At 36.9% G+C, this 14,984-nt stretch overlaps 2 protein-coding genes across 5 annotated transcripts in view; both read right to left on the reverse strand.

Moving 5' to 3' along the window:
- alpk1 (alpha-kinase 1) overlaps nucleotides 1-14,984 on the reverse strand; it is an 859,942-nt gene that overhangs the window by 836,504 nt on the left and 8,454 nt on the right. For 3 of the 4 annotated variants that reach the window (XM_073907795.1, XM_073907796.1, XM_009302790.4), the window contains exons 4-13: nucleotides 14,187-14,385; nucleotides 12,533-12,592; nucleotides 12,366-12,452; nucleotides 11,306-11,382; nucleotides 11,098-11,193; nucleotides 8,253-8,357; nucleotides 4,783-7,753; nucleotides 2,530-2,677; nucleotides 2,190-2,352; nucleotides 1,711-1,897 (exon numbers count right to left, since the gene is read on the reverse strand). In XM_073907795.1, the coding sequence (XP_073763896.1) occupies nucleotides 1,711-1,897; nucleotides 2,190-2,352; nucleotides 2,530-2,677; nucleotides 4,783-7,753; nucleotides 8,253-8,357; nucleotides 11,098-11,193; nucleotides 11,306-11,382; nucleotides 12,366-12,452; nucleotides 12,533-12,592; nucleotides 14,187-14,385 (4,093 nt within the window). Of the gene's footprint in view, nucleotides 1-1,710; nucleotides 1,898-2,189; nucleotides 2,353-2,529; nucleotides 2,678-4,691; nucleotides 7,754-8,252; nucleotides 8,358-11,097; nucleotides 11,194-11,305; nucleotides 11,383-12,365; nucleotides 12,453-12,532; nucleotides 12,593-14,186; nucleotides 14,386-14,984 lie in introns of all 4 variants that reach the window. The other variant, XM_073907797.1, reaches the window with a different exon arrangement.
- Nucleotides 1-14,984, reverse strand: part of si:cabz01076231.1 — a 758,238-nt gene that overhangs the window by 364,618 nt on the left and 378,636 nt on the right. The gene's annotated exons all lie outside the window — the stretch shown is intronic.

Consider the following 14,984-nt stretch of genomic DNA (forward strand, 5'->3'; position numbering starts at 1 on the left):
TGCATCTTAGGAGACTTGAAATAATATTAAAACACTTTATAACGCATCGTAGGAGAATCGACACAATATTAAAACACTTTATAATGCATCTTAGGAGACTCGACAATATTAAAACACTTTTTAACGCAACTTAGGAGACTCGACACAATATTAAAACACTTTATCACACATCATAGGAGACTCGACATAATATTAAAAAAACTTTATAACGCATCGTAAGAGACTCGACACAATATTAAAACACTTTATAACGCATCGCAGGAGACTCGAGACAATATTAAAACACTTTATCACACATCATAGGAGACTCGAAATAATATTAAAACACTTATAACGCATCGTAAGAGACTCGACACAAGATGCGTTATAAAGTGTTTTAATATTGTGTCGAGTCTCTTACGATGCGTTATAAAGTTTTTTAATATTATGTCGAGTCTCCTATGATGTGTGATAGTGTTTTAATATTGTGTCGAGTCTCCTAAGATGCGTTATAAAGTGTTTTAATATTAGGAGACTCGACATAATATTAAAACACTTTATAACGCATCTTAGGAGACTCGACACAATATTAAAACACTTTATAACGCATCTTAGGAGACTCGACACAATATTAAAACACTTTATCACACATCATAGGAGACTCGACATAATATTTAAAAAACTTTATAACGCATCGTAAGAGACTCAACACAATATTTAGACACTTTATAACGGATCTTAGAAGACTTGACACAATATAAAAGTCTTTATAACGCATCGTATGAGACTCGACACAATATTGGGACACTTTATAACACATCGTAGAAGGCTCGACACAATATTAGGACACTTTAAAACGCATCGTATGAGACTCGACACAATATTAAAACACTTTATAACACATCGTAGGAGACTCGACACAATATTAAAACACTTTATAACACATCGTAGGAGGCTCGACACAATATTGGGACACTTTATAACGTATCATAGGAGACTCGACACAATATTAGGACACTTTATAACGCATCGTAGGAGACTCGACACAATATTAGGACACTTTATAACGCATCGTATGAGACTCGACACAATATTAAAACCCTTTATAACACATCGTAGGAGGCTCGACACAATATTAGGACACTTTATAACGCATCGTAGGAGACTCGACACAATATTAGGACACTTTATAACGCATCGTAGGAGACTCGACACAATATTAGGACACTTTATAACGCATCGTATGAGACTCGACACAATATTAAAACCCTTTATAACGCATCATAGGAGACTCGACACAATATTAGGACACTTTATAACACATCGTAGGAGGCTCGACATAATATTAAGACACTTTATAACGCATCATAGGAGACTCGACACAATATTAGGACACTTTATAACGCATCGTAGGAGACTCGACACAATATTAGGACACTTTATAACGCATCGTATGAGACTCGACACAATATTAAAACCCTTTATAACACATCGTAGAAGGCTCGACACAATATTAGGACACTTTAAAACGCATCGTATGAGACTCGACACAATATTAAGCCACTTTATAAAGGAATATAGGAGAATGAGGCTGACAATATTAAGACACTCAACTCAATATTAAGACACTTTATAAGACATCAAAGGAGACTGTACACAATATTAGGACTTTTTAACACCACAGGAGCTGCTCTTCAAGTAAAATACAACTTTAAATCTCAGAAATCTCACCTTGTAGATCCACCACCACCTCCTGATGATTGGAGAACTCATAGGTGAAGTGACCAAACGCAATGCCATACTTCGTTGCATCATACTTCATTTGTGTTTTATTAGTGTTGTTGGTGAGCTTGACAAATGTCCCAGACATGTACGGCTCCGCGGATAAACACGTCACGATACGTTTATTCTCCATAACCTGAAACAACAACTCCACTCAGTTCTTCACACTCGTTTTATGTAGGAAATAGCTTTCTCATAAAGCATCATATGCTATATGCACTATATATATATATATATATATATATATATATATATATATATATATATATATATATATATATATATATATATATATATATATATATATATATATATAATATTACTATTAATGGTATTAATATGAATTATTATTAATACTATTATCCTGTGCATAATAATAATAATCAACATTATCGTCATCATGATAATCATTATTGAATTAGTCCTACCAGCAGCACTTCGGAGGGGATGAAGAAGATCTGGGTGGTGACGTTATTATCATACAGGCATTTATTGAACTCATTTACATAGTATTGAGCCGTCATCTGTCTCTCCACGTCATCAAGATGAGCATGGAGCCCTTTCTCCTTCAGATACTCCTTCCCTACATAGCTGATGATTATACACGTGTAAATGTCATACATTATTAGTAGAGCATTACAATACTGATTGTCATTTCATGACCCTCTGGAATACTTGATTCTGATTGGTCAATCACAACATTGATGTAGATTAGATGTAGATTCTGCCTAACTGTACTGATGAATCATGCCGATGCAGATGTTTTACCTGCTGAGCAGCTGCTCCTGGTGCAGGTATTGCAGTTGTATGGCTCTCCTCTGCTGGCCCTGGGCTCCCATCGGCTCCCCAATATAAACACTGGTCTCGCAGCCCATCCACTCGTCTGAGGCCTTCGAGTACTTCAGGACAACAGCGTCTGCCAGATCAGATCAAGAACTGCTCTTTTGGCCTATTTCCACAGAGTGGTAAGGTACGGTACACTTGTATGGCCATTTCACTGTCAAATGGTACCAAAAAGCAAACCGTACCACTTTTTGGGTACCTTTTCTTAAGGGTACCTAGCATGACAAAAGGGTACCAAAATAGGGCGCTGAATGCTATTGTTTACAGACTTGCGTCACTCGCGCGGACACAAGCTAAGAGAACAAAAACAAAGAAAGCGCCATTTTTAAATACAAAGCCAAGACATTACACTGTAGTAATATATACATATAATAATGAGCCATGGTCAGCTTGTCGTCTCGTTATGATTAACAGGCACAAAACAAAGAAGAGCAGAATGTGCCGTGTCCTGTTGTTGTTTACGAGGCCTTCTAAATCGCGAGCGGTTTCACTTTCTCCAGGGAGCTCGTTGCGCGCCTATATTTAAAATTTGGAACTTCTTGAGCTGATGATGATAACGTGTGCGTAATTATTGAAGTGCATCTGACATCTGATCCTTTCAGAAATAGACAAACGTGAGAGTGAAGCGCAACGAAACAAAGGAGAAAATGATTTATTCAGCAACTCATAAAGATGAACACACTGCAGTGTTTAACTATTATCATCAGCTTCTGGACTGTTATGACTGACGGGATTATTCTCTTACAGAGGCTACATGTGCTGCTGAAGATTACAGACACAGATGAGAGGTTTGCTCTGACTGTGAGCTATATTTCGTGTTGTTTTTGAAGCCAAGGACTAAATGTCTGCTGTGTGTAGTTTTACTGTAATTGGTCTCATATCTGAGTCTGTAAGGGTCTGTGTGTGTTCATATATAAATTCATTTATTTATTTATTGCATTTATATTTATTTACAGTAGGCTATTTCAGATAATTGATCTGCAGTTATAATCAAATCATGTTCATAGAAAGCTTAATGAACATTTATACAGTATTTATGTGTATAATATGATATGTGAACGACCCGTACAGCTTTACTTTGACATTTCCTTCAGCAAGAATGACCTTGATTGCAACTTTCTGTCATACCCCTGGTACCCTTTTGGCAGTGGAAACGCTATTCAGATGCATTTTCATTGACACCATCACAAGTAAACAACGCCAAGAATGTTGTGAAACCTTTTGAGCCACTTTTTTTGGCCACTTTTGACCGCTTCTAAAGGTTGAACACATTGGCCAGATTGCTTTAAAGGTGTGAACTAGGGATGCCGCAATACTTAATATAATATTGAACCTTTCGGTACAACCTCCACGGTTCAATGCACATATAGAAAGCATGGATTTGCATTTAAATTTAAAAATTGTGTTTTACATTTCCCAAATACCTTTATTTACTCTCTGAACTTACTTTGCATATGTTTAATGTATGTACATGTATTAAAACAAGGCTCCCTGCGATTAAATGTCCCATCAGTGAGCAGTTTGGAAATGGAAATGAAAGTGACGTGCCGCATGACAGCATTTGAGTGCACGTAGGACCAGAGCGAATTTGCTCTAAACAATGTTTAGAGAACCCTGGAGAGAACCCTGAACTCTGAGATAATTGAGCCCAGGGCTCCCGCCTGGTCAATAGAGCATGTAAAGGGAGTACGAGATCAGCTGGTTCTCGAGAGCTCTCGAGAGGTGGAGAAGGGGTGGATGGGGGGTTTCTTCGGAAAACATAGTTTTTGGCTAGGTTACTTATAGTGAGTTTGGATTAATCTGATTGGCTAACTAATGATGGTAGATTAGAGACCAGCTGCAGTCAATCATATCACGTGCTCCTCTCGAAATTAGTTTGTGAAACTTCACAAAAATAACCACTTTTCACTCTATAGTGAAATATACAGTATGTGTCTTAATAGTGTTTTTATCAAAGTGCCACACATTTATATCTGACAACATCTCAAAAGTTGTAATTTAGGCTTTCATGGCCCTTTAAGAATAACAATGCGAGTTGGTAAATTACACATTGGAAGCGTGTCATTTACAATAAGTAACATTTACACCTCTTCCTGTGATCAGAATTGCTGAAAATGCATCTTAAGAGGTTTGAACAAGGTCTAACATCTGTTAGGCTCATCCTCCAGCATGTCTTACCGTAGGCCTTCTGCTGCTGTCCTTTCTCCAGGGGCTTCAGCGGTTTATTTGGCAGCCGCTCTACAAGGCATCGGTGGCAAACTCCAGCCAACAGAGATCTGTAGTCCAGCTCGGTCAGAACTTCACTTCCCATGATGCAGTTCTCAAAACAGCTGGTGCATGGCGGTGCATCCCCTCCGGTAGAGGAAGGTTTGATGGAGCTCCTCGTTTTCTGATGGTTGTTGAGTAAAGACAGATCTTCAAATCCCAGCTCCTCAAATGAGTCACTTGTGGTATTCTGAGATTTACGAATATTGTCCGAGACCTTAAGTGGAAATGCTTTATCACTCTCCTCCCTTCTTTCCTTTTTACGCATCAACTCTAGACATTCAGCATCAGCAATGGGGCTTTTGGGCAGTTTTTGAAAAGATGCTTGCAATTCAGAGCTGTTGCACAGGGAAAACGAAGGGCTTCTACCAAGATTTGCATCATTATTCATCTCACTGTGGTTAGGATTGATTCCTATAGCATCGTCCTCAGTTTCTATGCTACTTTGAGACTGTCCCTTTACACATTCCCAAGAAAAGTGACTGCTGAAGGAACTTGAAGATGTTCTTGGTCCCAGGTTATTCCTAATGTCTTTCTGTTGTGCAGTTGATGTATTTGGTGTCTCATCTTCAACATCCTCTGTTAAAATGTGCTCTTTCATTGGTTGGGATTGAATTCGGATCCTTTTGTTGTGTCTAATCGTGTTGGAATCACCAATCTTTCCACTGGGATTGATTTTGTTGATGTTTAATGTAGGGTCTGATGTATTTGGTAGTTCATCCTCAATATCCTCAGTAAAGATGGGTTCATTCATTGGCTGGGATGGACTTTGGGCTGCTTTGTTGTGTCTAACAGTGTTGGAGTCACCAGTTTTTGCACTGGGGTTGGTTATGTTGACATTTTCTGAGGGATCTGCGATGTCGTCCTCTGTTTCTATGCTGCTTTGGGATTGTCCTGAAAGATGCTCCCATGACGAGCGGCTCCCGACAGAACTGGAAAATGATCTTGGTTCCCGTTTCTTGCGAACATCTATACATTGGGTTCTTGACATATCATCAGCTATAGGCAGACTTTGGATCCCTTTGTTGAGTCTAATGGCATTGGAGTCACCAATCGATTTAGCATTGATTTTGCTGACATTTTGTGAAGAATCCGCATTATCTGATGTATGTGGTTGTTCATCTTCAGTTAATATTGGCCCTTTCATTGGTTGAGATTGACTTTGGATGCCTTTGTTGTGTCTAAGGCTGTTGGAGCCACCACCCTCTGCACTGGGATTGATTTTGTTGATGTTCTGTGATGGATCTATTGCGTCCTCCTCAGTTTCTATGCTACTTTGAGATTGTCCCAATACACAATTCCATGAAGAGCTACTGCTGCAAGAACTTAAAGACACTCTTGCTCCCAGGTTCTTGGTATCATTCTGATGGGTGGATGATGTATTCGATGGTTCATCTTCTACTTCTTCTGTTAGGATGGGCTCTTTCATTGTTTGGGACTGTCTTTGGATCCGTTTGTTGTGTCTAATGTAGCCACCTCTCGGTTGAGTAGAAGATGTATTTGGTGTCTCGTCTTCAACATCTTCAGTTGTGGCAGGTTCATTAATTGGCTGGAATTGACTTTGAATCCCTTTGTTGTGTCTAAGGATGTTAGAAACACCACTCTCTGCATCGGCATCAACTTTGTTGGCATTTAGTGAGGGATCTACAATGTCGTCCTCTGTTTCTATGCTGCTTTGAGATTGTCCTGATAGATGCTCCCATGAAGTGCGGCTCCCAAAGGAACTGGAAAGTGTTCTTACTTCCAGTTTCTTTGGAACATCTATTCGTTGGGTTCTTGACGTATTCTGGGTCTCATCTTCAATGTCTTCAGCTGTGGCTGGCTCTTGCATTGGTTGGGATTGATTTTGGATCCCCTTGTTGGGTCTAACACTGTTGGGTTCATCAAATTGTGTATCCCTATTGATGTTATGTAAAGGATCACCTGCATCCTCCTCAGTTTCTATGCTGCTTTGAGATCGTCCTGATACAATTTCCCATGAAGAGGAATTGCTGTAAGAACTTGAAGATGTTCTTGCTCCCTGATACTTCCAATAGTTTCTTCTTCGGCTTTCTGATGTTCCGGCTTCCGAGTGCATGGGTTGGGGCTGACTTTGGTTACCTTTGTTGTATCTAAAGGCATTGGAAGTATTACTTTGATTCCTTGGATCGACAATGTTTGCTGCTCGACCTCCATCACTACAGTCATCAAGAGGCTCATAAGAGCCAGAACTGCATGTGTTGTGAGAGTTTTGACCAACCTTTTTGCTATTAGATCGAGTCTGCTTGATGGAATCTGCATGAGAATGACGGCATGTGGAAACCTCTGTAGTCAGAACCTCTGTGTTTGTCTGAAATGCAGTTATACACTGTGCATGAGTCGAGGATGTAACTCGAGTATCATTTGTTAATGCCTCGCAAACAGTCTTGTGGTGCTTTTCAAAAACGTCCAACGTCTTCTCAAAATCATCTGGTGTAAACAAAACAGGCTTGATCTGCATGGAACGGTAGCTGTCTGGAATAAAGGAGTGTGGATCTGAATTATGAAAAGGGTTCACGTTCAACAACGTCTTAATCTGTTGTATTTTCTCCATTATCACAGCACACAAAGAGGAATCGCTTGTATTGCAGTAGTGGACAAATAAAGTCAAAGCCTGTCTACAGACGCCCGTTGCAGTGATGACGTTGTCTGATGGTCCGCTCATCCATCGGTGAGTTGCAGTTAAACTGTATGCAGCTTTGAGGAACGTGTGCAGCTCCAGTTTACTGGTGACCGCGTCTGCTGCAGTCTTGGTCAACAAACCGATCTCAAAGGCCTCTTTAGCCAAAGCCATATACTTATGCTGATCGCTAGTTGGACATTTTCTAGAGAAACTGTAAGACAGTAAACAAATCCCCCGTGCCACCTACAACAGAGCATTAGAAGAAAGAAATAAAGAGATAAATGCATCTACATAAACCTGATATAAAGTTTTGGAATTCTTATCATCTCTTGTAGCAAGCATAACTGGTTAAACTGGTAGATGCATCTCTTCACATTACATACCTTTCATATATTAAAATAAAGTGAATATACAATTTAAATATACACTGCGTTATCAGAAATCAACACAGATCTTACTAAAAAAACATTCAAATTACAGAATACATTGATCATTTGTGACAATTAAGATTTTTTCCCAGAATTTTGACTTTTTAATCGTATATTAATGATTTACTAGCATGTTATAATTTAAAACATCATCTTATAAATTCTAATTTTGATCTTTTGAGTTTTTTGTAAAGCTTATTTTTATGCTATACATTATAAATTCTATTTACTGAAAAAGTGATGCTTCAATGCAGCTCCAATTAAAGTGTGTTTACGGAATTATGATTCTGTTCATTCAGAAACAGTACACTCACCACATTGGTCAGAACATACAGAGATCCATATTGACTTAAGACAACCGCCATTTTGGCCGCCTGTGCCGCAGAAAGCAGACGATGGCGAGTCTCTCCGAGAAAACTCTGACCAGAGAAAAACAGAGAAGAGCTGGGCGGATTAGTTATTAATCTGTTACCGATTACAAATTACTCACAAAATGAGTAGTCAGTGATATATTTTCTTAGATTACACATTTATGATGTAATCTGACTACATTTGGATTACATTTAGATTACTTTTATTATGATGTTATCTTACTACTTTTGGATTACGTTTAGCTACTTTTGTTGTAATGTAACCTGACTATTTTTGGATTACAGTTAGATTACTTTTGTGATAATGTTATCTGTCAACTTTTGGATTATAATTGCATTACATTATGGTAGAGCAATCTGACAACATTTGAATAACAATAAGATTACAATTAGGGTAATGCAATCAAACTATTTTTGGATTACATTTAGATTACCTATTATTACTTTTACTTTTTTACTTTTGTTGTGATGTAATCTGACTACCTATGGATTAGAGATGCGCGGATGGGCTATTGTTTCATCTGCAACCGCATTACAAAACTCCTCATCCGTCCGCCATCCATCCGCACTAACATTTTCGACCAAAATTTAAAACCGCACCCGCCCGCCATATGCTGACTGAGCTCTTAATTTGAATGGCTTATTCCTTTTTATTATTAAATGAATGTTTCTTTATTGATTATTAGAAAATAGGGAATGAATTTAATGACATGCAGTTAATTCAAACGTGCAAGTCAATGGAGCTCAGCTCTCTTTTTCGTTGGTGCGCCAGCTATGTGTACAAAAACAGTACAACCGCCCACCACCCGCCCGAATTTAATTAAAATTTTATTTTTTGTCACATCATCCGCCCGATCCGCGGTTTATCCGCGGATTCCGCGGCTGTAACCGCCATCCGCGCATCTCTACTATGGATTACACTTAGATTAATAGTGTGGTAAAGTAATCCGATTACTTTTTGGGTAATATATAAATCATTTAAATCAGATTACTTTGGCGATAATGTAGTCTGACATCTTTTGGATTATAACTAGATTACGTTAGGTATCACACTTCTACTCCTACGCCGACAACATTTGAATTAAATTTAGATTACTTTTGTTGAGATGTAATCTGATTACTTTTGAATTACATTTAGATTACTTTTGTTAAGATGTAATCTGATTACTTTTGAATTACATTTAGATTACTTTTGTTAAGATGTAGTCTGATTACTTTTGAATTACATTTAGATTACTTTTGTTAAGATGTAATCTGATTACTTTTGAATTACATTTAGATTACTTTTGTTAAGATGTAATCTGATTACTTTTGAATTACATTTAGATTACTTTTGTTAAGATGTAGTCTGATTACTTTTGAATTACATTTAGATTACTTTTGTTAAGATGTAATCTGATTACTTTTGAATTACATTTAGATTACTTTTGTTAAGATGTAGTCTGATTACTTTTGAATTACATTTAGATTACTTTTGTTGAGATGTAATTTGACTACTTTTGAATTACATTTATATTCTTTTTGTAGTAATGTAATCTTACTACTTTTGGATTACATTTAAATTACTTTTGTAGTAATGTAATCTTAATGCTTTTGGATTACATTTAGATTACTTTTGTAGTAATGTAATCTGACAACTTTTGGATTATAATTAGATTACAGTTATGATAATGCAATCAAACTACTTTTTGATAACATTAGATTACTTTTGTTGGGATGTAATCTAAATACTTTTGGTAACATTTAGATTATTTTTGTGGTAATCTAATCGGACAAATTTTGGATTACTTTTGTTATGATATAATCTGACAACATTTAGATTTCATTTGGATTACTTTTGTGATAATGTAATCTGCCTACTTTTGCATTACAATTAGATTTTTGTTATGGTTTTGCAACCATACTACTTTTGAATTACATTTAGATTTCTTTTATGATAATGTAATCTGACTACTTTGGGATTACAATTAGATTATATTTAGGGTAACAAAATCGGACTGCTTTTGGATTACCCTGGATTACTTTTGTTGTGATATCATTGGACTACATTTAGATTAATTTTGCTTTGACGTTATCTGCCTACATTTAGATTACTTCTGTGATAATGTAATCTCACCACTTTTGGACTAAATTAGATTTTAATTATGGTAATGCAATCAGACTCCTTTTGGATTACATTTAAATTACTTTTGTGAAAATATAATCAGACTCCTTTTGGATTACATTTAGATTACTTTTGTTGTGATGTAATATGACTACTTTTGGATTACATTTATATTATTTTTGTAGTAATGTAATCGTACTGCTTTTGGATTACATTTAGATTACTTTTGTGAAAATGTAATCAGACTCCTTTCGGATTACATTTAGATTACTTTTGTGAAAATGTAATCGGACTCCTTTTGGATTACATTTAGATTACTTTTGTGAAAATGTAATCGGACTGCTTTTGGATTACATTTAGATTACTTTTGTTGTGATGTAATATGACTACTTTTGGATTACATTTATTTTATTTTTGTAGTAATGTAATCCTACTGCTTTTGGATTACATTTAGATTACTTTTGTGAAAATGAAATCAAACTCCTTTCGTATTCCATTTAGATTACTTATTAAAGAATCGATTTATTGTGAAAAACTTACTGCCATTCCGGAAATAATATGCAATCCATTAAAAAGTAACTGTAATCTGATTACAAGTAATTTAAAAAGTAGTTTAATCTAATCTGAATATGGAATCCTTGGATGTAATCCACTACTACCCAGCCAACATTCAGACCTAATTACCAGTTTAATATGTGGTTTATTCTGGAGCGCCGTGAAGTCTCGCTCATTCATGGAGGTCAGTATGTTAGCCAGAAGCCCGAGAGACGTTCCAATGCCCTGAAAACAACAACAAATGCTGATATTCAAGAGTTCTAGACAACACACCAGCAAAAACACAGTCTGATGTGATTATAATATGTTATATAATGCAAATGTGTGTTACTCTGACCTTTTTATCAGGCTGTGGAAGAGTGTAAAAGCCGATGACAGACGCCCATAAGAGCTCTGCAGATTCCAGCCACAAACCTACAGACGCACATTTTATATTACATTATTCAACACTTTAGTTTAAGGGGTGTTCATAAGACTGTCGGGAAAACTTTATAATCATGTTGTGACTGAGATTTTATGCACGCTCATGACAACTGTCATTCAGTCAGTTGTGTCATTTTAAATGCAAATATGACATTGTTATGACAACCTGACATAAACAAATACATCCCAACCGGTTTTTGTCTTTGTCATGACAACTTGACATTACCAAGACAACAAAACATATCATCAATCTTTTTTCTTCTTGCATTATTCTCCTGTAACCAGTAGATGTCCTCAGTGTGCTATTAGTGCATCTGACCAGTGAATCCAGCTCGTGTAAACTAGAGCACAAACTTGATGTGCATAAAGCCCATTTTTCACCTAAAGAAAACGTTAAGTGTGCTAAACGTTTTACATTTTTTAAAACACAGTGTGTAATGTTTAAATGGTGTATTATCTGTTATTATTCTAAACGTGATCCCAACGTTATTGTTTCTCTACATGTTTATGGTTGTAGCTGTGGGCTGAACTCGGCTAATGTTTTACATTCAGAACCATTTTAAAAACGACGTATTTATCATCATTTAATTGTTATTGAGCTTGGTGTGGGGGTGGCATGGTGGCTCAGTGGTTAGCACTGTTGCCTCAGAGCAAGAAAGCCTCTGGTTCAAGTCCCGGCTGGTTCAGTTGGCATTTCTGAGTAGAGTTTGTCTATAGGGGAATTGAATAAGCTAAACTGGCCGTAGTCTATGAGTGTGTGTGTGTGTGTGAATGAGTGTGTATAAATGTTTCCCAGTACTGGATTGAAGCTGGAAGGGCATCCACTGTATAAAACATATGCTGGAATAGTTGTCAGTTCATTCCGCTGTGGCGACCCCTGATAAATAAAGGGACTAAGCCGAAGAGAATGCTAGTTTAGACAGTTCAGGGTTGATGACACTCTTGTCATGCGTTTGCGCTCTTCTGTTCCTCACCCAGCGTCTGCAGCACCTGTCCACGCACCTGCAGGCAGACGGCCTGCACCAGAGTCTGATCACTGGCCTTCTGATACGACCAGCAGCCTGCAGAACAGCATTACAGTCACAGCACAGACACGGCATTGAGCTATATTCGCATGTAAAGCAATGAAAGGGAACAGTACCTGTGGACGCATTATTTTTGATCAGACTGCTGAGAATGAACTCTGCCTTCCTCAGTTTACCTGCATCACAATGAGAACAGACAATCACACTCAAATAAATAAATAAAGAGAGATTAGTTTGGTCACAACTGATTACAGATGGAAATTTGTTGAGTGTGTGTAAACACATACATATATCAGCGTAAGATTTATTTATAGCCATTCTTCCACTTCCTATTGTGGATTTTAATGGAAAACCTGCGTCTTAACTTACTATTAAAATAATTTAGCTTTGTGTAGAGGGTAGGGGTGGGAATATTCATTCATTCATTTTCCTTTCTGCTTAGTCCCTTTATTAATCTGGGGTTACCACAGCGGAATGAACCGCCAACTTGTATAGCACGTTTTTACGCAGCGGATGCCCTTCCAGCTGCAACCCATTTCTAAGAAACATCCACACACACTCATACACTACGTACAATTTAGCCTACCCAGTTCACCTGAAAAACCATGCAAACACAGGGAGAACATGCAAACTCCACACAGAAACGCTAACTGAGCCAGCCGAGGCTCGAACCAGCGACCTTCTTGCTGTGAGGCGACAGCACTACCTACTGCGCCACTGCGTCGCCCGGGTGGGAATATAATTTGTAAACTTATCTGTAAAAATACTTTGTTATATCTGTAAAAGTTTAATAAACAAATAAAAAAATTTAATAATAATTTAGCAAACATTAAAGAAATGTGAATAAATGAAACATTAAAATACTTTTTAATATAGATTATATTTCGGTTAAAAGGATAGTTCACCCAAAAATGAAAATTCTGTCATCATTTACTCTCCCTTTACTCATTCTTCATGAGCTTTATGAGTTTCTTTCTTTAGTTAAACAATACGAAACAAAACAAATCAAATCATCGGTCACAGCTTCCAGTTTATGCAGACTTTAAAAGCAGGACGGACCAGATCACAATGAAAGCAGATGATTATTTTGATCACATTTGATACAGATGGGAATTTGTTGAATGTGTGTAAAAGCACACACATACAGTTAAAGTCAGAATTATTCGCCCTCCTTAGAATTTTTTGTTTCTTTTTTAAAATATTTCCCAAATGATGTTGAACCGATTGAGGAAATGTTCACAGTATGTCTGATAATATTTGTTCTTCTGGAGAAAGTCTGATTTGTTTTATTTCAGCTAGAATTAAAGCAGTTTTTAATTTTTTAAACATCATTTTAAGCTCAATATTTTTAGCCCCTTTAAGATATCTATTTTATAGTCTACAGAACAAACCATCATTATACAATAACTTGCCTATTTACCCTAACCTGCCTAGTTACCCTAATTACCCTAGTGAAGCCTTTAAATGTCACTTTAAGCTGTATAGAAGTGTCTTGAAGAATATCTAGCCTAATATTATTTACTGTCATCATGACAGAGAGGAAATAAATCAGTGATTAGAGATGAGTTATGAACACTATTATGATTAGAAATGTGTTGGAGAAATCTGCTCTCTGTTGAACAGAAATTAAGGAAAAAATAAACAAGGGGGCGAATAATTCTGACTTCAACTGTATATCAGCATATAGTTGCTCTACTCTGCAAAGTCACTCTTCATACTTCTGCAGATTTCTGTGACAGATCCTCGCAGTGTTAACGCATCTGAGCTCACCGGTGTTCAGGTAAACCCGAGCCTGCCGGATGATGACCTGAGGAGCGATGGGAACGTCTGGATAACGTTTGTGCAACGCTTTAGCAACCTTAAGCAGGCCCTCTGAGCCATCCATCCAGTACAGCAGACGGTCCAGCAGAAACAGCACAGCGGCGGCCAAACCGGGATCATCGGCCGCGATACAGTCTCTGAGGAAGAGCTGAAAACACATCAGGAAAAACATCAGATACAGGCCGGGGCTCCAAATTAACTTTTTTACTTGGTGGCACCGGTGCTCCCAACTTTAAATATTTAGGAGCACCAGAAAAAAAATGTAGGAGCACCCACTAAAAATGAATGAGCACCGCTGCAAACTGTATTTGAAGGGATTTGTTGTATTTAAAAAAACAACATTAATTAGGACTAACAAAAAACAGAAACAACTATCTAACTAATGCTGTGATGACTTAATATTTGTGCAATAATTCCTAAACGAATGTCCAATAATTATAAAATATTAATGATGACGATGATGTCAATAATACTAACAATGAATTACATTTCTCATCATCATGATGCCTTAAATGTGCTTTAATGTGAGTTATCTGTATGTATGTATGTATGGTGTGCATCAAATAAAAATGAAGCATTGCAGTAATATTTATTTTGTACTAATGTTTTTATATGCATGTCAATTTAATAAATAATAGTTCTGCTACAAAACAAACAAAATAATATAATAAATCATTCAGTTCAATGCTGAAAGCTGCAAAGCAGTCATCAGTAATTAAATAGAAAAATAATATACACCTCAAGAAT

Source organism: Danio rerio, chromosome 7, assembly GCF_049306965.1.
Source record: "Danio rerio strain Tuebingen ecotype United States chromosome 7, GRCz12tu, whole genome shotgun sequence".
Lineage (NCBI taxonomy): Eukaryota > Metazoa > Chordata > Actinopteri > Cypriniformes > Danionidae > Danio > Danio rerio.